This window comes from Oncorhynchus keta, chromosome 12, assembly GCF_023373465.1.
Source record: "Oncorhynchus keta strain PuntledgeMale-10-30-2019 chromosome 12, Oket_V2, whole genome shotgun sequence".
NCBI lineage: Eukaryota > Metazoa > Chordata > Actinopteri > Salmoniformes > Salmonidae > Oncorhynchus > Oncorhynchus keta.
In genome coordinates this window covers 40,843,001-40,867,558 of record NC_068432.1, presented here as the reverse complement: position 1 = coordinate 40,867,558, position 24,558 = coordinate 40,843,001, and the positions used below count along the sequence as shown (strand labels likewise).

The 24,558-nt window shown below is 42.6% G+C and overlaps 1 protein-coding gene across 1 annotated transcript; it reads right to left on the bottom strand.

Annotated features, from left to right (window-relative positions):
- Nucleotides 1-5,983: 5,983 nt before the first annotated feature.
- LOC118391494 (mitochondrial outer membrane protein SLC25A46-like) lies at nucleotides 5,984-23,578 on the bottom strand. The gene is made up of 8 exons (XM_035782946.2): nucleotides 23,081-23,578; nucleotides 15,211-15,253; nucleotides 11,066-11,123; nucleotides 10,725-10,802; nucleotides 10,472-10,572; nucleotides 9,840-9,896; nucleotides 9,535-9,592; nucleotides 5,984-9,170 (listed from the first exon to the last, which is right to left on the bottom strand). The coding sequence occupies exons 1-8, from the start codon at nucleotides 23,328-23,330 to the stop codon at nucleotides 8,595-8,597; spliced, it is 1,221 nt and encodes a 406-aa protein (XP_035638839.1). The 5' UTR covers nucleotides 23,331-23,578; the 3' UTR covers nucleotides 5,984-8,594.
- Nucleotides 23,579-24,558: the final 980 nt, after the last annotated feature.

Below are 24,558 nucleotides of genomic sequence, written 5' to 3'. Positions count from 1 at the left end.
GCGGAGGAGCGGGGTGACGTGAGAGAACTTGGGAAGGTTGAACACCAGACGGGCTGCGGCGTTCTGGATGAGTTGTAGGGGTTTAATGGCACAGGCAGGGAGCCCAGCCAACAGCGAGTTGCAGTAATCAAGACGGGAGATGACAAGTGCCTGGATTAGGACCTGCGCCGCTTCCTGTGTGAGGCAGGGTCGTACTCTGCGGATGTTGTAGAGCATGAACCTACAGGAACGGGACACCGCCTTGATGTTAGTTGAGAACGTCAGGGTGTTGTCCAGGATCACGCCAAGGTTCTTAGCGCTCTGGGAGGAGGACACAATGGAGTTGTCAACCGTGATGGCGAGATCATGGAACGGGCAGTCCTTCCCCGGGAGGAAGAGGAGCTCCGTCTTGCTGAGGTTCAGCTTGAGGTGGTGATCCGTCATCCACACTGATATGTCTGCCAGACATGCAGAGATGCGATTCGCCACCTGGTCATCAGAAGGGGGAAAGGAGAAGATTAATTGTGTGTCGTCTGCATAGCAATGATAGGAGAGACCATGTGAGGTTATGACAGAGCCAAGTGACTTGGTGTATAGCGAGAATAAGAGAGGGCCTAGAACAGAGCCCTGGGGGACACCAGTGGTGAGAGCGCGTGGTGAGGAGACAGATTCTCGCCACGCCACCTGGTAGGAGCGACCTGTCAGGTAGGACGCAATCCAAGCGTGGGCCGCGCCGGAGATGCCCAACTCGGAGAGGGTGGAGAGGAGGATCTGATGGTTCACAGTATCGAAGGCAGCCGATAGGTCTAGAAGGATGAGAGCAGAGGAGAGAGAGTTAGCTTTAGCAGTGCGGAGCGCCTCCGTGATACAGAGAAGAGCAGTCTCAGTTGAATGACTAGTCTTGAAACCTGACTGATTTGGATCAAGAAGGTCATTCTGAGAGAGATAGCGGTAGAGCTGGCCAAGGACGGCACGCTCAAGAGTTTTGGAGAGAAAAGAGAGAAGGGATACTGGTCTGTAGTTGTTGACATCGGAGGGATCGAGTGTAGGTTTTTTCAGAAGGGGTGCAACTCTCGCTCTCTTGAAGACGGGAGGGACGTAGCCAGCGGTCAGGGATGAGTTGATGAGCGAGGTGAGGTAAGGGAGAAGGTCTCCGGAAATGGTCTGGAGAAGAGAGGAGGGGATAGGGTCAAGCGGGCAGGTTGTTGGGCGGCCGGCCGTCACAAGACGCGAGATTTCATCTGGAGAGAGAGGGGAGAAAGAGGTCAGAGCATAGGGTAGGGCAGTGTGAGCAGAACCAGCGGTGTCGTTTGACTTAGCAAACGAGGATCGGATGTCATAAACCACCACATAAACCACTTCTCCAATCTTTTTGGTTCTATAACAAAGAATAAAGAGCAAAAACATATACATGATCAAATACAGATCTTAGAATCAACTATTAAAGACTACCAGAACCCACTGGATTCTCCAATTACATTGAATGAGTTACAGGACAAAATAAAAACCATTCAACCCAAAAAGGCCTGTGGTGTCGATGGTATCCTCAATGAAATGATGAAATATACAGACAACAAATTCCAATTGGCTATACTAAGCTCATCATACTTAGCTCTGGCATCTTCCCCAATATTTGGAACCAAGGACTGATCACCCCAATCCACAAAAGTGGAGACAAATTTGACCCCAATAACTACCGTGGAATATGTGTCAACAGTAACCTTGGGAAAATCCTCTGCATTATTATTAACAGCAGACTCGTACATTTCCTCAATGAAAACAATGTACTGAGCAAATGTCAAATTGGCTTTTTACCAAATTACCGTACAACAGACCATGTATTCACCCTGCACACCCTAATTGACAACCAAACAAACCAAAACAAAGGCAAAGTCTTCTCATGCTTTGTTGATTTCAAAAAAGCCTTCGACACAATCTGGCATGAGGGTCTGCTATACAAACTGATGGAAAGTGGTGTTGGGGGTAAAACATATGACATTATAAAATCCATGTACACCAACAACAAGTGTGCGGTTAAAATTGGCAAAAAACACACACATTTCTTCACACAGGGTCGTGGGGTTAGACAGGGATGCAGCTTAAGCCCCACCCTCTTCAACATATATATCAACGAATTGGCGCGGGCACTAGAAAAGTCTGCAGCACCCGGCCTCCCCCTGCTAGAATCCGAAGTCAAATGTCTGCTGTTTGCTGATGATCTGGTGCTTCTGTCACCATCCAAGGAGGGCCTACAGCAGCACCTAGATCTTATGCACAGATTCTGTCAGACCTGGGCCCTGACAGTAAATCTCAGTAAAACCAAAATAATGGTGTTCCAAAAAAGGTCCAGTCACCAGGACCACAAATACAAATTCCATCTAGACACTGTTGCCCTAGAGCACACAAAAAACTATACATACCTTGGCCTAAACATCAGCGCCACAGGTAACTTCCACAAAGCTGTGAACGATCTGAGAGACAAGGCAAGAAGGGCATTCTATGCCATCAAAAAAAACATACATTTCAACATACCAATTAGGATTTGGCTAAAAATACTTGAATCAGTCATAAAGCCCATTGCCCTTTATGGTTGTGAGGTCTGGGGTCCGCTCACCAACCAAGACTTCACAAAATGGGACAAACATCAAATTGAGACTCTGCACGCAGAATTCTGCAAAAATATCCTCCGTGTACAACGTAAAACACCAAATAATGCATGCAGAGCAGAATTAGGCCGATACCCACTAATTATCAAAATCCAGAAAAGAGCCGTTAAATTCTACAACCACCTAAAAGGAAGTGATTCACAAACCTTCCATAACAAAGCCATCACCTACAGAGAGATGAACCTGGAGAAGAGTCCCCTAAGCAAGCTGGTCCTAGGTCTCTGTTCACAAACACAAACACACCCTACAGAGCCCCAGGACAACAGCACAATTAGACCCAACAAAATCATGAGAAAACAAAAAGATAATTACTTAACACATTGGAAAGAATTAACAAAAAAACAGAGCAAACTAGAATGCTATCTGGCCCTACACAGAGAGTACACAGCGGCAGAATACCTGACCACTGTGACTGACCCAAAATTAAGGAAAGCTTTGACTATGTACAGACTCAGTGAGCATAGCCTTGCTATTGAGAAAGGCCGCCGTAGGCAGACATGGCTCTCAAGAGAAGACAGGCTATGTGCTCACTGCCCACAAAATGAGGTGGAAACTGAGCTGCACTTCCTAACCTCCTGCCCAATGTATGACCATATTAGAGAGACATATTTCCCCCAGATTACACAGATCCACAAAGAATTCGAAAACAAATCCAATTTTGAAAAACTCCCATATCTACTGGGTGAAATTCCACAGTGTGCCATCACAGCAGCAAGATTTGTGACCTGTTGCCACGAGAAAAGGGCAACCAGTGAAGAACAAACACCATTGTAAATACAACCCATATTTATGCTTATTTATTTTATCTTGTGTCCTTTAACTATTTGTACATTGTATATATATATATATATAATATGACATTTGTAATGTCTTTACTGTTTTGAAACTTCTGTATGTGTAATGTTTACTGTTAATTTTTGTTGTTTTTCACTTTATATATTCACTTTGTATTTTGTCTACCTCACTTGCTTTGGCAATGTTAACACATGGAACGACATCTTCAACGCACGTTCTAATGAACTCGCTCACCGAATCAGCGTATTCGTCAATGTTGTTGTCTGACGCAATACGAAACATATCCCAGTCCACGTGATGGAAGCAGTCTTGGAGTGTGGAATCAGATTGGTCGGACCAGCGTTGAACAGACCTCAGCTCAGGAGTTTCTTGTTTTAGTTTCTGTCTGTAGGCAGGGATCAACAAAAATGGAGTCGTGGTCAGCTTTTCCGAAAGGAGGGCGGGGCAGGGCCTTATATGCGTCACGGAAGTTAGAGTAGCAGTGATCCAAGGTTTTTCCAGCCCTGGTTGCGCAATCAATATGCTGATAAAATTTAGGGAGTCTTGTTTTCAGATTAGCCTTGTTAAAATCCCCAGCTACAATGAATGCAGCCTCCGGATAAATGGATTCCAGTTTGCAAAGAGTCAAATAAAGTTCATTCAGAGCCATTGATGTGTCTGCTTGGGGGGGAATATATACGGCTGTGATTATAATCGAAGAGAATTCCCTTGGTAGATAATGTGGTCGACATTTGATTGTGAGAGATTCTAAATCAGGTGAACAGAAGGACTTGAGTACCTGTATGTTGTTATGATCACACCACGTCACGTTAACCATGAAGCATACGCCCCCGCCCCTCTTCTTACCAGAAAGATGTTTGTTTCTGTCTGCGCGATGCGTGGAGATACCAGTTGGCTGCACCGACTCCGATAGCGTCTCTCCAGTGAGCCATGCTACCGTGAAGCAAAGAACGTTACAGTCTCTGATGTCCCTCTGGAATGCTACCCTTGCTCGGATTTCATCAACCTTGTTGTCAAGAGACTGGACATTGGCGAGAAGAATGCTAGGGAGTGGTGCGCGATGTGCCCGTCTCCGGAGTCTGACCAGAAGACCGCTCCGTTTCCCTCTTTTTCAACGTTTTTGTTTTGGGTCGCAGGCTGGGATCCATTCCGTTGTCCTGGGTGAAAGGCAGAACACAGGATCCGCTTCGCGAAAGTCATATTCTTGGTCGTACTGATGGTGAGTTGACGCTGCTCTTATGTTCAGTAGTTCTTCTCGACTGTATGTAATGAAACCTAAGATGACCTGGGGTACCAATGTAAGAAATAACACGTCAAGCAGTGAATTTCAAACACAGATTCAGCCACAAAGACCGGGGAGTTTTTCCAATGCCTCACAAAGAAGGGCACCTACTGGTAAATAAAAAAGCAGACATTGAATATCTCTTTGAGCATGGTGAAGTTATTAATTACACTTTGGATGGTGTATCAAAACACCCAGTCACTACAAAGATGCAGGCTTCTTTTACTAACTCAGTTGCCTGAGAGGAAGGAAACTGCTCAGGAATTTCACCGCGAGGCCAATGTTGACTAAAACAGTTACAGAGTTTAATGGCTGTGATAGTAGAAAACTGAGGATGGATCAACAATGTTGTAGTTACTCAACAATACTAACCTAAATGACAGAGTGAAAAGAAGCAAAAAAAAAGCCTGTACAGAATTTTAAAAAAAAAAAGAAAAAAAAACATGCAATAATGTGGCAAAGAACTTATCTTTATGTCCTGAATACAAAAAGTTATGGTTGGGGAAATCCAACACAACACATCACTGAGTATCAATTCTTCATATTTTCAAGGGTGGTGGTGGTTGCATCATGTTATGAGTATGCTTGTCATCGGCAAAGACTATGGAGTTTCTTAGGCTAAAAAGAAATGGAATAGAGCTAAGCACAGGCAAAATCCTAGAGGAAAACCTAGTTCAGTCTGCTTTCCAACAGACAAATTAATCTTTCAGCAGGTCAACAACCTAAAACACAAGGCCAAATATACCCAAGTGGCCTATTTAGATTAGACTTAATTGGGCTTGAAAATCTATGGCAAAACTTGAAAATGGTTGTCTACAGTAGCAATGATCAACAACCAACTTGACAGAGCTTAAAGAATTTTTCATATAATAATGTGCAAATATTGTGCAATCCAGGTGTGCAAAGCTCTTGGAGACTTACCCAGGAAGACTCACATCTGTAATCGCTGCCAAAAGGTGATTCTAACATGTATTGATTGACTCAGGGCTGTGAATACTTATGTAAATGAGACATTTCTAAAAACATGTTTTCTCTTTGTCATTATGGGGTATTGTGTGTGGATGGGTGAAAAAATATATATTGAGTAAATGTTGAATTCAGGCTGTAACACATAAAATGTGGAATAAGTCAAGGTGTACTTTCTGAAGGCATCTGAATGCTGGTTGGTTTCCCACTGAATTTGAGGTTCAGTTGGAAACCAGCTACTTCTCGCTGCCGCCATCCTTTGCATTGGAGAACTCATTGTTCAAATACACAAAAGCAAAGAATATGTCCGACATTTATTTTCAGCAAGGTTCTCAAGCGATGACCAAATTATCTTATACATTTCCCTACTCTGAGCTCCGTATGGTCCTAAAACATTTACAAAAGAGGCAGGTCAATCTTCTATAAACGCTAAACTCAATCACCCATTCTCATAAATCTGTTCATGTTCCTACTCTCACACTACATACTGTTCATAATGTACTGTTCATTTGTAATGCAATGTACTCGGTGGATACCAAAATGTGAACAACTTGATACTACATACCTACCAGTGGCATGTATTCATGGATGCCAAAGTAAGCCAGGCTTCCCAAAAAAACTGACCAAGAAAAAAAAAAACATGTATTTTCTTCTTTGGTCTCTATTTTCTTTGGTCTGTGTTTCATAATGCCCTTCATAATGCTATTTTTAATTCGCAAGAGGCTGAATGTACACATTAACAAAAGTATGTGCACACCTGCTTGTTGAACATCTCATTCCAAAATCATAGGCATTAATATGGAGTTGGTCCTCCCTTTGCTGCTATAACAGCCTCCACTTCTGGGAATGCTTTACACATAGATGTTGGAACATTGCTGCGGGGACTTGCTTCCATTCAGCCATAAAACCATTTGTGAGGTCGGGCACTGATGTTGGGCGATTAGGCCTGGCTCACAGTCAGCGTTACAAATCATCCCAAAGGTGTTCGATGGGGCTGAGGTCAGGGCTCTGTGCAGGCCAGTCAAGTTCTTCCACACCGATCTCGACAAAACATTTCTGTATGGACCTCGCTTTGTGCACGGGCATTGTCATGCTGAAACAGGAAAAGGCCTTCCCCAAACTCTTGCCACAAAGTTGGAGGCACAGAATCATCTAGAATGTCAGTGTATCCTGTTGCATTAAGATTTCCATTCACTGGAACCAAGGGGCCTAGCCTGAACCATGAAAAACAGCCCCAGACCATTATTCCTCCTCCACCAAACTTTAGTTGGCAATATGCATTGGGGCAGGTAGTGTTCTGCTGGCATTTGGCAAACCCAGATTCGTCCGTCGGACAGCCAGATGGTGAAGCGTGATTATTACTCCAGAGAATGCATTTCCGCTGCTCAAGAGTCCAATGGCGGCGAGCTTTACACCACTCCAGCCGACGCTTGGTATTGCACATGGTGAACTTACGCTTGTGTGCGGCTGTTCGGCCATGGAAACCCATTTCATGAAGCTTCTGACCAACAGTTATTGTGCTTCCAGAGGCAGTTTTGAACTCGGGAGAGAGAGATGCAACCGAGGACAGACCATTTTTACATGCTATGTGCTTCAGCACTCGGCGGTCCCGTTCTGTGAGCTTGTGTGGGCTACCACTTCGCTGCTGCTCCGTTGTTTCTCCTAGACGTTTCCACTTCACAATAACAGCACTTACAGTTGACCACGGCAGCTCTAGAAGGGCAGACATTTGACGAACTGACTTGTTGGAAAGGTGGCATCCTATGACGGTGTCACGTTGGAAGTCACTAAGCTCTTCAGTAAGGCCATTCTACTGCCAATGTTTGTCTATGGAGATTGCATGGCAGTGTGCTCAATTTTATACACCTGTCAGTAATGAGTGTGGCTGAAATAGACGAATCCACTCATTTGAATGCGTGTCCACATCCACTATACAAAAGTATCTCAAAGCAAACCGAACGAACGAAACAGCACCCCCGTCTCTGTATGTGTAGGCCATCTATCTGATGCTGTCTGGTCCAAAAGAGTATGACATTGTTGCCGCCCTTAGCATTGAATGCAAGGGAAGCCAACAAGCATTTTGCCTCCCTTGATAAAAGAAAATTATAAAATAATAGCCAATCAGCGTTGAGCTAAACTGAGCGAGCTCAACTGTGAATGGTGATCTCAGGGTTGTGATGAAAATACGGTGTGGTTGAATTTATTCTGCCACTGTGTCTTCTTCTTGTCTCGGCCTTTAGGCCTATATATCACTGTCGCAAGGCATATGAACTAACAGCTTACATAGCAACACATAGGTTGTAATATGGATTTTTTCTGGCTTCTCTAGTGATTTTACCCACGCACCGCTACTGATACCTACAAACATACAATGTCACTCGTAAAGCAAATAATAATTGAAAGACTTTCTGTACATACATTTCTGGATACATTGGCACAACCCATCCTCTGCTAGTGCTAACAAACACAAAAGCAACAAATTGTCACATTCATACAATGTAGAAATGAGATCCTTTCAGATGAGATACACCAGAAAAATCGTGTGATTTGCAGAGAAGACTACTGACTGATAATTCACATAAATGACGCCAGGGTGAGTTAGTTTGACAGATGCAAGTTAAGTGTATTTCCTTCTATGACCATTGGGGATATTTATTGATTCCATGTATCATAGTACATATTATTATTCAGTGCTTTGTGACACAGTGGAAGTGCTGACAATTAGGGACACCATTCTCGGCAAAACACTCGAAATGTGCTTCTGGACAGAAAAAATAATCAAGCCATCTTTTGGTATTTTAGTTTTTTCGAAAATGACAACATTTTCCAGAATGAGCAAAAAAAAAAACAGGGTTTCAAAGGGGCAACCACCAACGAACATTTAGGAATATTTTGCATTGTTTTTTTTAGGCGTTTTGCAGCAAGGTGGAATAGATCACCTTGGTGATCTGCAGCACGGCGGCGTGTAGCGAGTACTGCACCACGATGGAGCCAAAGCCTTTGTAGAATCCCAAGGCTCCCTCCTCTCGCCGGATCACATTTACACAGTCCCGGATGCCTTCATACTGCGTGTTGATGGGCAGGACCTCAAAGCCCAGGTCTGTGTTGTCGATGATGGTGCGCGTGCCCTGGATGTGGAGCCTGTGCATCACCATCTCCAGCGGATAGAGGAGGACATCGGCACACAGACTGGCCACAAAACTAGCCATGAGTTCTGGGAAGTAAGCATCCAGCATAGTCTGGACCGTCTCCGAGCCGTCCACGGGCTGCTTGGCCGGACTCTTCCGGCGCAGGAGGAAGAGAACCAGCCTCTGCACGGTGGAGCTCACCACATAGTGGAGGACCCCGTGGAGCACGGTGGGGAGCATGAGACCCCATAGGGGCAGCAGGCGCTTGCTGTGGGGGACGCCCATTCCCATGACCCGGCCCACACCCTCCTTCACACAGTCCAGGATGCCAGGGTTGTCCCGGATGATCTCACTCTGGGGACACACAAAAAGGGACACTATGGGTGTGGTGCATATTTCATGGTTAATACAGAATGATCTGAAATTATCTCTGCATGTGTGTTTGGATTGAAAAGACCAGCTCTGTGATACTGTTAAAAAAAAGGTTGAGTTTTGCAAAAACATGAAGCCATATTTATCTTTATTAGACAATGGACGAACAATGATCTTCACACTCAAGATTATCTTTATGTTGTTGGGAAACTCACCCAAAGTCAGTTAGAAAGTGAAGGGGAGTTATAGAAGATACAGATGGACAAGATAAGGACAGCCAAAGTACAACAGACCACAAAGGGATCATCATCCATATACAGTAAGTATGAAGTATGGACACACTCACCTGCACAGTTTCAATGAGGCTTGCTGAGTAAAATGGCATGGCAACCACACAGGTCAAACTGTAAAAAGGAGATACACAATAACTGGTCATAAGATCAAAGCATTCTACTGAAATAAAGATATCAGCACCATCTGATAACAGCATCTAAATGTAAAGTCCCTTCTCTATAACCCTGCATACTTTTTTTATACATATGAATATGCACTCTATAGTTATGCAATTAAATTATCACTTACCATACTGTTACTTGTAAGTTACAGTATAAAAACCATTCATTATTTAGGAAAGAAAATAAATGTTATTACCCTTTCAGAACCAAATGCCCAATAACTTGCTTGGGGTTCCATTTGTGGGAGAGTTCTCTGAGAACAAACAAACAAGCATAGTCAGTCCTCTATCCAAGGTACCAGGTAAGTAACAGTGTTCATTTATTTCAAACAAGGTGATTTAACATAATTCAGATTTTTAAGAATAAAAAAAGGTTGGTTTAAACAAGTTATTGTATTGTTTGAACACTTATTTATGAAGTATACTCCATAGTTTGTTTCATGCCGTTTTTTCCCCATTAATTTAAAGCTGTTAGTGGTCTTCGATGTTGGTACTGGAACTTTGTGATCATCTCACTGGAACCCTTGGGAGCTGATAGATATAGCCTCTCTTGAGTATAATCACCTACCTCCAGCATGTTCTTGTAGTGGCTAGAGGCCACATAGTGAGTGGAAGTTTGACACCTAACGCCATTTAAAAGGATGACTTGCAATTGATGTTGTGCTCGATTTTTATCAACAGCAATACAAACATTTTATTTTTGTTTGTCGAAGTCTTGTCAAAGATATGGTGTGCGATCAGGCGAGGACTAAAGGCAATGACTAATATAAGCAATATTCCCATTGGCTAGTTTTCTTGTCTCAAATATCTTCCAACAGTAAATGCATACCGTGGTAGTGGAGTGCATTCACTTATGATGCCTTCTGTTCCCAATGTGACTCCCTGTACCACAAAGGTGCTGCCCATTCCTTTCCATAAGGCCTTAGGACCCTGCAAGCAGACAATTCACAAAAATATACCGGCATTAAAACATGTTAGCCCAAAATCCACATTTTCAACATCTTTTGAAATTTTTTTGTGGTGATATTTGTTAGGCCTATTTGTGAATGTTGGGTTTTGGGTTTGTGAAAAGCATTTACTACCTGACTCTTGGTGACATTATACATCACACTGATAGCAGTCAATGGGGACAGATGGTAGCACCTGGCGTGATAATTGACCTGGAAGCCACAAACAAACAGAATTAGGAATAATTTATTTATTATTACTACTTACTTCAACTTAGTTCATTAAATACTTACTTCAAGCTCACTGGAGGTGAAACCTTAAGTAGCATTATAATGGGCAACTGTGATACACCCATGAAGATTTATTTACTGTATTGTAGAAAGATTTGAGTCAACAGAGTACACCAAAGCCTAAGGATGGAACACATACAAACTCTGAACATGTGAATTGTGACATATACTGCAGGTAGGCTTACCTGGCACTGACGTCGAAACACAATGCAAGGGTGAGCCAGGACATTTTCAGTAAAGAGACTGGAAGAAGAAGACATGGTGTGAACACAGTGCCTTCAGAAAGTATTCACACCCTTTGACTTTTTCCACATTTTGTTGTGTTACAACCTGATTTTAAAATGGATTAAATTGAGATTCAGACATTGAATATCCCTTTGAACATGGTGAATTTATTAAATACACTTTGGATGGTGTATCAAACCACCCAGTCACTACAAAGATACAGGCATCCTTCCTAACTCAGTTGCCAGAGAGGAAGGATACCGCTCAGGGATTTCACTATGAGGACAATGTTGACTTTATAACAGTCACAGCCTTTAATGGCTGTGATAGGAAAACATTTGAGGATAGATCAACAACATTGTAGTTACTCCACAATACTAACACATTTTCATAAGTATTCACACCTGACTCAATATTTTGTAGAAGCACAGCATGTTCTGCAGCTTTTATAGCTGTGAGTCTTTCTGGGTCTCTAAGAGCTTTCCACACCTGGATTGTGAAACATTTTCCCATTATTATTTTCAATAGTCTTCAAGCTCTGTTAAATTGGTTGTTGATCATTGCTAGACAAACATTTTCAGGTCTTTGCATAGATTTGCAAGTAGATTTAAGTCAAAACTGTAACTCGGCCACAGGAATATTCACTGTCTTCTTGGTAAGCAATTCCAGTGTAGATTTGGCTTGTTTCAGGTTATTGTCCTGCTGAAAGGTGAATTCACCTCCCAGTGTCTGGTGGAAAGCAGATTGAACTGGTTTTTCCTCTAAGATTTTGCCTGTGCTTAGCTCCAGTCTGATTATTTTTTTTTAGCTGAAAAACTCTCTAGTCCTTAACGATTACAAGCATACTCATAACATAACAGCCACCAGTATGCTTGAAAATATAGAGAATGGTACTCAGTATTGTGTTGTATTGGATTTGCCTCAATCATAACACTTTGTTTTCAGCACAAAAAGTGAATTCCTTTTTGTAGTATTACTGTAGTGCCTTGTGCAAACAAGATGCATGTTTTGAAATATTTTTGTTCTGTACAGTTTCTCTTCTTTTCACTCTGTAAACGTGATATTTCTGTATTTGATTTGTGATTATGGCATAATGTGTGTAGATGGATTAAATCTGATTGTTTTCACATCCATTTTGAATTCAGGCTGTAACAAAACAAATTGTGGAATAAGTTGAGGGTTATGAATACTTTCTGAAGGCACTGTACAATTAAGGCAGTTTATACAATTTAAAAAAACATTACAATACATTCACAGATTTCACAACACACTGTGTGCCCTCAGGCCCCTACTCCACCACTAGCACATATCTACAGTACTAAATCCATGTGTATGTATAGTGTGTATGTTATCGTGTGTGTGTGTGTGTGTGTGTGTGTGTGTGTGTGTGTGTCTATGCCAATGTTTGTGTTGCTTCACTTTCCATAAGGTTTTTTTTTTTTTTTAAATGTGTTTTTTAAAATATAATTTTACTGCTTGCGTCAGTTCCATGTAGTCATGGCTCTATGTAGTACTGTGTGCCTCCCATAGTCTGTTCTGGACTTGGGGACTGTGAAGGGACCTCTTGTAGCATGTCTTGTGGGGTATGCATGGGTGTCCGAGTAGTTGTGTGTGCCACTACTGTGTGCCAGTAGTTTAGACAGACAGCTCAGTGCATTCAACATGTCATGTCAACATTTCAATACCTCTCATAAATAAAAGTAGTGATGAAGTCAATCTCCCCTCCACTTTCAGCCAGGAGAGATTGACATGCATATGATTAATATTAGCTCGCTGTGTAGATCCAAGGGCCAGCCGTGCTGCCTTGTTCTGAGCCAATTGCAATTTTCCTAAGTCCTTTTTTGTGACACCTGACCACACGACTGAACAGTAGTCAAGGTGCAACAAAACTAGGGCCTGTAGAATCTGCCTTGCTGATAGTGATGTTAAGAAAGCAAAGCATCGCTTTATTATAGACAGACTTCTCCCCATCTTAGCTACTAATTTCCACATTATTTATTACAAGATTTAGTTAAGGTTTAGGGTTAAGTGAGTGTTTTGTTCCAAATACAATGCTTTTAGTTTTAGAAATATTTAGGGCTAACTTATTCCTTGCCACCCACTTTGAAACTAACTGCAGCTCTTTGTTGAGTGTTGCAGTCATTTCAGTCACTGTAGTAGCTGATGTGTATAGCGTTGAGTCATCCGCATACAAAGACACTCTGGCTTTACTCAAAGTCAGTGGCATGTCGTTAGTAAAAATTGAAAAAAGCAAGGGGCCTAAACAGCTACCCTGGGAAATTCCTGATTCTAACTGGATTATATTTCAGAGGCTTCCATTAAAGAACACCCTCTGTGTTCCGTTAGACAAGTAACTCTTTATCCATAATATAGCAGGGGGTGTAAAGCCATAACACATACGTTTTTCCAGCAGCAGACTACGATCGATAATGTCAAAAGCAGCACTGAAGTCTAACAAAACAGCCCCCGCAATCATTTTATCATCAATTTCTCTCAGCCAACCATGCACTGTACATACGGTGCATTCGGAAAGTATTAAGACCCCTTGACTTTTTCCAAATTTTGTTACATTACAGCCTTATTTGAAAAATGATGACATATAAAAACAGAAATACCTTATTGACACAAGTATTCAGACCCTTTGTTATTAGACTGTAAATTGAGCTCAGGTGCATCCTGTTTCCATTGATCATCTTTGAGATGTTTCTACAACCTGATTGGACTCCACCTGTGGTAAATTCAATTGATTGGACATGATTTGGAAAGGCACACACCTGTCAGAGCAAAAACCAAGCCATGAGGTCAAAATAATTGTCCGTAGAGCTCCGAGACAGGATTGTGTCGAGGCACAGATCTGGCGAAGGGTACCAAAAAATGTCTGCAGCATTGATGGTCCCACGGACAAAGTGGCTTCAATAATTCTTAAATAGAATAAGTTTGGCACCACCACCTAGAGCTGGCCGCCTGGCCAAACTGAGAAATTGGGGGAGAAGGGCCTTGGTCAGGGAGCTCCAGAGTTCCTCTGTGGAGATGGGATAACCTCCCAGAAGGACAACCATCTGTGCAGCACTCCACCAATCAGGCCTTTGTGGTAGAGTGGACGGACGGAAACCACTCCTCAGTAAAAGGCACAGGACAACCCGCTTGGAGTTTGCCAAAAAGCAACTAATAGTCTCTCAGACCATGACAAACAAGATTCTCTGGTCAGATTATCTGGCCTGAATTCCAAGCGTCACGTCTGTTGAAAACCTGGCACCATCCCTACGGTGAAGCATGTTGGTGGCAGCCTCATGCTGTGGGGATGTTTGTCAGCGGCAGGGAATGGGATCAAGGGAAAGATGAATGGAGCAAAGTAGAGAGATCCTTGATGAAAACATGCTCCAGAGTGCTCAGGACCTCAGACTGGGGTGAAGGTTCACCTTCCAACAGGACAACGACCCTAAGCACACAGCCAAGACAATGCAGAAGTGGCTTCGGGACAAGCTTCCTAATGTCCTTGAGTTGCCCAGCCAGAGCCCAGACTTGAACCCAATCGAACATCTCTGGAGTGACCTGAAAATATCTGTGGAGCGACACACCACATCCAACCTGGCAGAGCTTGAGAGGATCTGCAGAGAAGAATGCGAGAAACTCCCCAAATACAGGTGTGCCAAGCTTGTAGCATCATACACAAGAAGACTTGAGGCTGTAATCACTGCCAAAGTGTGCTTCAAAGGTGCTTCAACAAAGTACTGAGAATACTTATGCAAATGTGATTTTTCATTTTTAAAATTGTATTTTATAAATTAGCAAACATTTCTAAATTTGCTTTGTCATTATGGGGTATTGTGTGTAGATAGATGAGGGGGATTAAAAAAAAATCAATTTTAGAATAAGCTTGTAACATAACACAATGTGGAAAAAGTCAAGGGGTCTGAATACTTTCCGAATGCACTGTATTGGCTTACCGCTTTCCTTTTCCCAAACACTTTGACTGTATATATAATGTTTAATGACGGAAATGGTTTGTTTAATGTAAATGTTTACTTTCCTTTAGAAGTCAAGATGGATCATAGTCATCTCTTTACTACTAAACTACCACTGAATTACTGAAACATTGAACTACCTTGCAAGCCCGATACCAAATCCAGCAAATCTGTTCAACTGCTCTGAAAGAGAAAGAACATATACATGTGAATGAATATCTAACCGCAACATTTAATGGAAAACCTTATTTATTGTTATACATAAATAAATCATAGTCATGCAAGTCACTCAATATTTTGAGCATCATAGGCTAAGTAGCTGAGAAATTAGACTCGTCGAATTGAGTTTATTGTCAACAAACAAGCAGAGCATCAAGTATACTGCAAGGGTCACAGCATCACTGGGGGAAGCACACGTATTAGTCGGAGGTGTAAAGTCACCAAGACACGCAAACCCCCCTCAAATGTTATTAGTCGTGTACACAGATTTGCAGGTGTAGCGAAATGCTTGTGTTTCTAGCTCCAACAGTGCAGTAATACTTAGCAATAAAATAAAAAAAATACACACAAAATTATTGGAAATATCAGAACGAGCAATGTTAGAGACTGGATGATATAAATATACACATACTACTGTTCAAATGTTTGGGGTCACTTAGAAATGTCCTTCTTTTTGAAAGAAAAGCTAATTTTTCGTCCAATAAAATAACATCAAATTGATCATAAATACAGTGTAGACATTGTTAATGTTGTAAATGACTATTGTAGCTGGAAACGGCAGATTTTTTAATGTAATATCTACATAGGCCCATTATCAGCAACCATCACTCCTGTGTTCCAATGGCACGTTGTGTTAGCTAATCCAAGTTTATCATTTTAAAAGGCTAACTGATTATTAGAAAACCCTTCTGCAATTATATTAGCACAGCTGAAAACTGTTGTTCTGATTAAAGAAGCAATAGAACGGGCCTTCTTTAGACTAGGTGAGTATCTGGAGCATCAGCATTTGTGGTTCGATTACAGTCTCAAAATGGCCAGAAACAAAGACCTTTCTTCTTTAACTCGTGAGGGTTCGATTACAGGCTCAACATGGCCAGAAACAAAGACCTTTCTTCTGTAACTCGTCAGTCTATTCTTCTTCTGAGAAATGAAGGCTATTCCATGCGAGAAATTGACAAGAAACTGAAGATCTGGTACAACGCTGTGTACTACTCCCTTCACAGAACACAGCAAACTGGCCCTAACCAGAATAGACAGAGGAGTGGGAGGCCCCGGTGCACAACTGAGCAAGAGGACAAGTACATTAGAGTGTCTAGTTTGAGAAACAGACGCCTCACAAGTCCTCAACTGGCAAGTTCATTAAATAGTACCTGCAAAACAACAGTCTCAACGTCAACAGTGAGGAGGCAACTCCGGGATGCTAGCCTTCTAGGCAGAAATGCAAAGAAAAAGCCATATCTCAGACTGGCCATTAAAAAGAAAAGATTAAGGCGCAGTGCTAGCTGTGCCACTAAAGATTCTGGGTTTGTACCCAGGCTCTGTCGCAACCGGGAGGCCCATGGGGCGGCGCACAATTGGCCCAGAGTTGTCCGGGTTAGGGAGGGTTTGGCCGGCAGGAATATCCTTGTCTCATCGCGCACTAGCGACTCTTATGGCGGGCCGGGCGCAGTGCACGCTGACCAGGTCGCCAGGTATACGATGTTTTCTCTGACACATTGGTGCGGATGGCTTCTGGGTTGGATGGGCATTGTGTCAAGAAGCAGTGCGGCTTGGTTGGGTTGTGTTTCGGAGGACGCATGGCTCTCAATCTTCGCCTCTCCCGAGTCTGTGCGGGAGTTCAAGCGATGAGATAAGACTGTAACTTCTACCAATTGGATACTATGAAAAAGGGATGAAAAAAAATAAATAAAAAGATAGGCAAAAGAACACGGACACTGGAAAGAGGAACTCTGCCTCGAAGGCCAGCATCCCGGAGTTGCCTCTTCACTGTTGACGTTGACCCAATCCACTGCAGACTTGTTGATGTGGATGGGGGAGTGCTCTCTCTGCTGTCTCCTGTAGTCCACAATCTGCTCTTTTGTTTTGTTGAGGGACAGGTTATTTTCCTCCTCCCTTTAGGCTGTCTCATCGTTGTTGGTAATCCATCCATGTCTTCATCACTGGAAGAGCATCTTGTGTCTCAACCGATGGTGGGCACAACAGAAAAACCTCATGATGTGAAATAGGGTCTAAGCAAACATGAAAATGTTTTTAATTTACGCATTGTTAGATAATTGATGTTAATGGTTTAAGGTTTTTGAAAAAACTGTTTGTAAAGCTTTTAAATGACATCAAACTCAACTGTTTATATTTTCCATTGAAGAAGACATGGATGTCTCACGGTATGGTATGCAAAATGGGTCAATTTTGAGCATGTTTATCTCATTAATGTTTTGGCATTCATGTCCAAAAAGTCCCTATCTGACCACTTCTTCCACGGGCAAACATCAATGGAAAGTTTTGAATAAAAAATGGAATGCTGTTGAAAAGGGATTTAATTCAAGTGGATTTACCCTGTAGTGTGATTGACATCAATCAATGTTCACAAATGCACCTAAACGCGCAAATAACCAGGAAAGCTACTTTATAATATACAGTATGACTCATCCGCCTACTTGAGAAATGCTCCTACTGTAGGTCAACAATACACTCCCTCTCTATCTGCAGGGTATTGTCTGAACCCCAAAATGGTGGTAGGTCTGCTCAAATGCCAAGTTTCTGTTTCTGTTATTTCATCATTGATGCTTTGAAAGGCAGTCCTGTCAATATTATTTTTTTTACTTCTTGTAGGTAATTCTGGACTTGTTTGGATATGAGTTGGTTGGATTCTATCAGCGCAATAGTATATGCAATCAAGAACAGTGCCTCATAAAACAGTTTAAAAACAGATATCTAGGCTAGGCCTACAGTAGTTTGTGCTCTCTTCAGTGTTTTTGTACTTTAATGTTATTGAATCCCTATCTTGCACAGGAATCATTTATATGAATGGTTACTGATTGTTAACGTGGATTTCAGGGCGAAGTCAAAGAAAGTTAAACGTATTTTTGTGGAACCAAGACACGTAACGTTACGCTAAAGTTTAAGTATGTCGCATAAGTTACTGTCGGTAATGTAAAGTCCAAACAGGGCTCCGGGCAGCCGAGCGGAAATGGAGGAAAACTCGCCTCCCTGCGGACCTGGCATCCTTTCACTCCCTCCTCTCTACATTTTCCTCCTCTGTCTCTGCTGCTAAAGCCATTTTCTACCACTCTAAATTCCAAGCATCTGCCTCTAACCCTAGGAAGCTCTTTGCCACCTTCTCCTCCCTCCTGAATCCTCCTCCCCCCTCCCTCTCTGCAGATGACTTCGTCAACCATTTTGAAAAGAAGGTTGACAACATCCGATCCTCGTTTGCTAAGTCAAACGGCACCGCTGGTTCTGCTCACACTGCCCTACCCTGTGCTCTGACCTCTTTCTCCCCTCTCTCTCCAGATGAAATCTCGCGTCTTGTGACGGCCGGCCGCCCAACAACCTGCCCGCTTGACCCTATCCCCTCCTCTCTTCTCCAGACAATTTCCGGAGACCTTATCCCTTACCTCACCTCGCTCATCAACTCATCCCTGACCGCTGGCTACGTCCATTCCGTCTTCAAGAGAGTGAGAGTTGCACCCCTTCTGAAAAAACCTACACTCGATCCCTCCGATGTCAACAACTACAGACCAGTATCCCTTCTTTCTTTTCTCTCCAAAACTCTTGAACGTGCCGTCCTTGGCCAGCTCTCCCGCTATCTCTCTCTGAATGACCTTCTTGATCCAAATCAGTCAGGTTTCAAGACTAGTCATTCAACTGAGACTGCTCTTCTCTGTATCACGGAGGCGCTCCGCACTGCTAAAGCTAACTCTCTCTCCTCTGCTCTCATCCTTCTAGACCTATCGGCTGCCTTCGATACTGTGAACCATCAGATCCTCCTCTCCACCCTCTCCGGGTTGGGCATCTCCGGCGCGGCCCACGCTTGGATTGCGTCCTACCTGACAGGTCGCTCCTACCAGGTGGCGTGGTGAGAATCTGTCTCCTCACCACGCGCTCTCACCACTGGTGTCCCCCAGGGCTCTGTTCTAGGCCCTCTCCTATTCTCGCTATACACCAAGTCACTTGGCTCTGTCATAACCTCACATGGTCTCTCCTATCATTGCTATGCAGACGACACACAATGAATCTTCTCCTTTCCCCCTTCTGATGACCAGGTGGCGAATCGCATCTCTGCATGTCTGGCAGACATATCAGTGTGGATGACGGATCACCACCTCAAGCTGAACCTCGGCAAGACGGAGCTGCTCTTCCTCCCGGGGAAGGACTGCCCGTTCCATGATCTCGCCATCACGGTTGACAACTCCATTGTGTCCTCCTCCCAGAGCGCTAAGAACCTTGGTGTGATCCTGGACAACACCCTGTCGTTCTCAACTAACATCAAGGCGGTGGCCCGTTCCTGTAGGTTCATGCTCTACAACATCCGCAGAGTACGACCCTGCCTCACACAGGAAGCGGCGCAGGTCCTAATCCAGGCACTTGTCATCTCCCGTCTGGATTACTGCAACTCGCTGTTGGCTGGGCTCCCTGCCTGTGCCATTAAACCCCTACAACTCATCCAGAACGCCGCAGCCTGTCTGGTGTTCAACCTTCCCAAGTTCTCTCACGTCACCCCGCTCCTCCGCTCTCTCCACTGGCTTCCAGTTGAAGCTCGCATCCGCTACAAGACCATGGTGCTTGCCTACGGAGCTGTGAGGGAACGGCACCTCAGTACCTCCAGGCTCTGATCAGGCCCTACACCCAAACAAGGGCACTGCGTTCATCCACCTCTGGCCTGCTCGCCTCCCTACCACTGAGGAAGTACAGTTCCCGCTCAGCCCAGTCAAAACTGTTCGCTGCTCTGGCCCCCAATGGTGGAACAAACTCCCTCACGACGCCAGGACAGCGGAGTCAATCACCACCTTCCGGAGACACCTGAAACCCCACCTCTTTAAGGAATACCTAGGATAGGATAAGTAATCCTTCTCACCCCCCCCCCCCCTTTAAGATTTAGATGCACTATTGTAAAGTGACTGTTCTACTGGATGTCATAAGGTGAATGCACCAATTTGTAAGTCGCTCTGGATAAGAGCGTCTGCTAAATGACTTAAATGTAAATGTAAATGCAAATTGTTGACACTGACTCTACTATTCTCAGGCCTAGCTAGGTAGCTAGTTGAAAGTTGAGTGATTTCTTTTTTTTTTTTTTTTTTTATCATTTTTTTATTAATAACAAGGCTTCAGGCTTCAAACATAAAGATATAAAACTGTCTTTTTTTGTGAAGAATCAACAACAAGTGGGACACAATCATGAAGTGGAACGACATTTATTGGATATTTCAAACTTTTTTAACAAATCAAAAGCTGAAAAATTGGGCGTGCAAAATTATTCAGCCCCTTTACTTTCAGTGCAGCAAACTCTCTCCAGAAGTTCAGTGAGGATCTCTGAATGATCCAATGTTGACCTAAATGACTAATGATGATAAATACAATCCACCTGTGTGTAATCAAGTCTCCGTATAAATGCACCTGCACTGTGATAGTCTCAGAGGTCCGTTAAAAGCGCAGAGGGCATCATGAAGAACAAGGAACACACCAGGCAGGTCCGAGATACTGTTGTGAAGAAGTTTAAAGCCGGATTTGGATACAAAAAGATTTCCCAAGCTTAAACATCCCAAGGAGCACTGTGCAAGCGATAATATTGAAATGGAAGGAGTAGCAGACCACTGCAAATCTACCAAGACCTGGCCGTCCCTCTAAACGTACAGCTCATACAAGGAGAAGACTGATCAGAGATGCAGCCAAGAGGCCCATGATCACTCTGGATGAACTGCAGAGATCTAAAACTGAGGTGGGAGACTCTGTCCATAGGACAACAATCAGTCGTATATTGCACAAATCTGGCCTTTATGGAAGAGTGGCAAGAAGAAAGCCATTTCTTAAAGATATCCATAAAAAGTGTTGTTTAAAGTTTGCCACAAGCCACCTGGGAGACACACCGAACATGTGAAAGAAGGTGCTCTGGTCAGATGAAACCAAAATTGAACTTTTTGGCAACAATGCAAAACGTTATGTTTGGAGTAAAAGCAACACAGCTCAACACCCTGAACACACCATCCCCACTGTCAAACATGGTGTTGGCAGCATCATGGTTTGGGCCTGCTTTTCTTCAGCAGGGACAGGGAAGATGGTTAAAATTGATGGGAAGATGGATGGAGCCAAATACAGGACCATTCTGGAAAAAAACCTGATGGAGTCTGCAAAAGACCTGAGACTGGGACGGAGATGTGTCTTCCAACAAGACAATGATCCAAAACACAAAGCAAAATCTACAATGGAATGGTTCAAAAATAAACATATCCAGGTGTTAGAATGGCCAAGTCAAAGTCCAGACCTGAATCCAATCGAGAATCTGTGGAAAGAACTGAAAACTGCTGTTAATATAATAAAATAATATAATAATATAATATATGCCATTTAGCTGACGCTTTTATCCAAAGCGACTTACAGTCATGTGTGCATACATTCTACATATGGGTGGTCCCGGGAATCGAACCCACTACCCTGGCGTTACAAGCGCCATGCTCTACCAACTGTTCACAAATGCTCTCCATCCAACCTCACTGAGCTCGAGCTGTTTTGCAAGGAGGAATGGGAAAAAATTTCAGTCTCTCGATGTGCAAAACTGATAGAGACATACCCCAAGCGACTTACAGCTGTAATCGCAGCAAAAGGTGGCGCTACAAAGTATTAACTTAAGGGGGCTAAATAATTTTGCACTGCCAATTTTTCAGTTTTTAATTTATTAAAAGTTTGAAATATACAATAAATGTCGTTCCACTTCATGATTGTGTCCCACTTGTTGTTGATTCTTCCCAAAAAAATAAAGTTTTATATCTTTATGTTTGAAGCCTGAAATGTGGCAAAAGGTCGCAAAGTTCAAGGGGGCCGAATACTTTCGCAAGGCACTGTAGCAACCACCTGAGGGAATGGCATCTAAAACAATTGCAAAATCTTTAGGTGTTACAGGGACCGTGTAAAATTCTTTATAACTGAGTAAAAGACCCTCTGCATTTACCAGTTGGCTCACCAATAGGATATTATTTCTGAACCAATATTCTAAAAACAGAGAGGTATTTTTATACAATATATCCCGATTATTCCATATTCAATATCTGTGTGGAGAAAAATTGTGTTTATAAATTAAGGACCATGACAAGAAAACCTGCCGATGAAAAGCAGAAAGTTTCACTGGAACTTTGTCAATGTTATAATTGCAAAACAACATGAAGTTAAGGCCACCAAAAGTAGAGAAGACACGATGAGGAATAAAATTCCAGATAGAAGTGAGTCTTCTTAGGAATTGTTTTATCCAATTGATCTTAAAAGTCTTATTTAAAGTAGCAAAATCCAGAAAATTCAGTCCACCATTCTCATAAGTGTTCATTACAACAGTTTTCCTAATGTAATGGGTACGGTATCTCCAAAGAAAGTTGAAAAGCATCTGGTCTATCTCCATGCTTATTTTACAGTCAAGATATAAAGATAGAGCACCATATGTTAGTCTAGTCTAGAGATACCTTCAGCCTTGGTTATTAGGACTCTACCTTTCAAAGATAAGTCCCTCTGTAGCCATTGATTTAGTTTCATCTGGGTTTTTTTAATAAGAGGGTTAACATTTAGTAAGCCTCTAGACTTCTGATCCTTTGTAATGGTTATGCCTAAATATGTAAGTTCTTCTTTTACTGGAATACCATAATATGAAGGTGTCACACAATCTTTGACAGCTATGAGTTCACATTTCTTAATGTTAAGATATAGACCAGACGCTTTCACATTCAAACACTCATGACACAGTGACGATTTCGTGTCGAAGTCATTGTTGTGAATGAAAATGGTCAGCGTTGCTGAAATGATGTCCCCTACCGGATGGAGGAGCTGTGGGCAGAGTCTCTTCAGCACCAGGTGCTGCAGGGGCCGCCTCAAATTGGGGCGTGCGTTCACCAAAATGTAAATTTCGGCTACCTGGAATATCTGGCGGTGTTGTTACCCAATTCTGCAGGTCCACAATAGAAGAATTATTAAATGACCTTCCACTGTAGCCCCCACTGTAAGCAGGATCCTCAATACCTCTGTAACCTAAACCATCAAAATTGTCCGGTCGCCGAGAAGTCATCCTGCACGAGAGCTAAATAGGAGTGACAGCTCCTTTGATATCACGACTAACGTTAGTCAAATAAATATGTGTAACTATACCACTTTTTAAATATACGAGAAACACATTAAAAATTAAAATGAACCACAGTATAACACCAATTTCGACCGCTAGCAAGCTAGCCACCCTAAATTACTTCGTTAGATAGCGAGCAAAATAACAACACGAATGAACTGTCAGCTGATCATATCAGCGGCTCGTCAGAAACACTAAAAAGTTACATCCTGGTCATGGAATTTTGAAGTTTGTCAAAATAAAAGTTCCCCGTGTAATAGTAGAACCGTGTCAATAACCTGTATTTATTCATGATATATGAAATATAATTAGCTAAACATTAACAATGAATCTTATTTATTTATATTTAAGTGACATTTGCATTAAATGTCGGTTTTAAAACATGTTCCAAGGTCAAATGAAAGGCCACAATGTGAATCACTGTATATGGAATAGATATACAGCTAAATCTATTCTGGGTGCCACAGTAAAGGTGTTGTAGAGGATACTCAATAGGGTCTGTAGAATGTATATATGGTGTCATTTCATGGGGCTCTCAATAATACAGAGTATTTCATATACAGTGATTCATATTGTGGCCAATGGAATGGATGAAGTAAAAGGCCAGCAACACTCTGCATTACTCAAAGCCCCATGAAATGACACCACATATAGATTCTACAAACCCTACTGAGTATTCCCAACAACACTTTTACATCGGCACATAGAAACATTTTTCTATATAAGACCATATGTAATTTATAGGCCTACAGTGCATTATTTACATTTGATTTAACTAGGAAGTCAGTTAAGAAGACATTTTTATTTACAATGATGGACTACCCTGGACAATGCTAGGCCAGTTGTGTGGTTCCCTATGGGACTCACATTCACAGCCAGATGTGATTAAGCCTGGAATTGAACCAGGGACTGTAGTGATGCCTCTTGCACTGAGTTACAGTGCCTTAGAATGCTGTGCCACTTGGGAGCCATGCATTTGGACCAATGGAATGGGTGGAGTAGAAATGGCTACTGGGTAGACCACAGTCATCCAAGAAATTACACCATGTATAGATTTCAGTGCAAGATCAGTAGGGTCTCTAGAATATTATTTTCTTTACATTCATTTAATTAAGCTCCAGCCATTTCTCAATGTGCTCCACCTTATAATATAATCTTATATAAAGTAGTAATT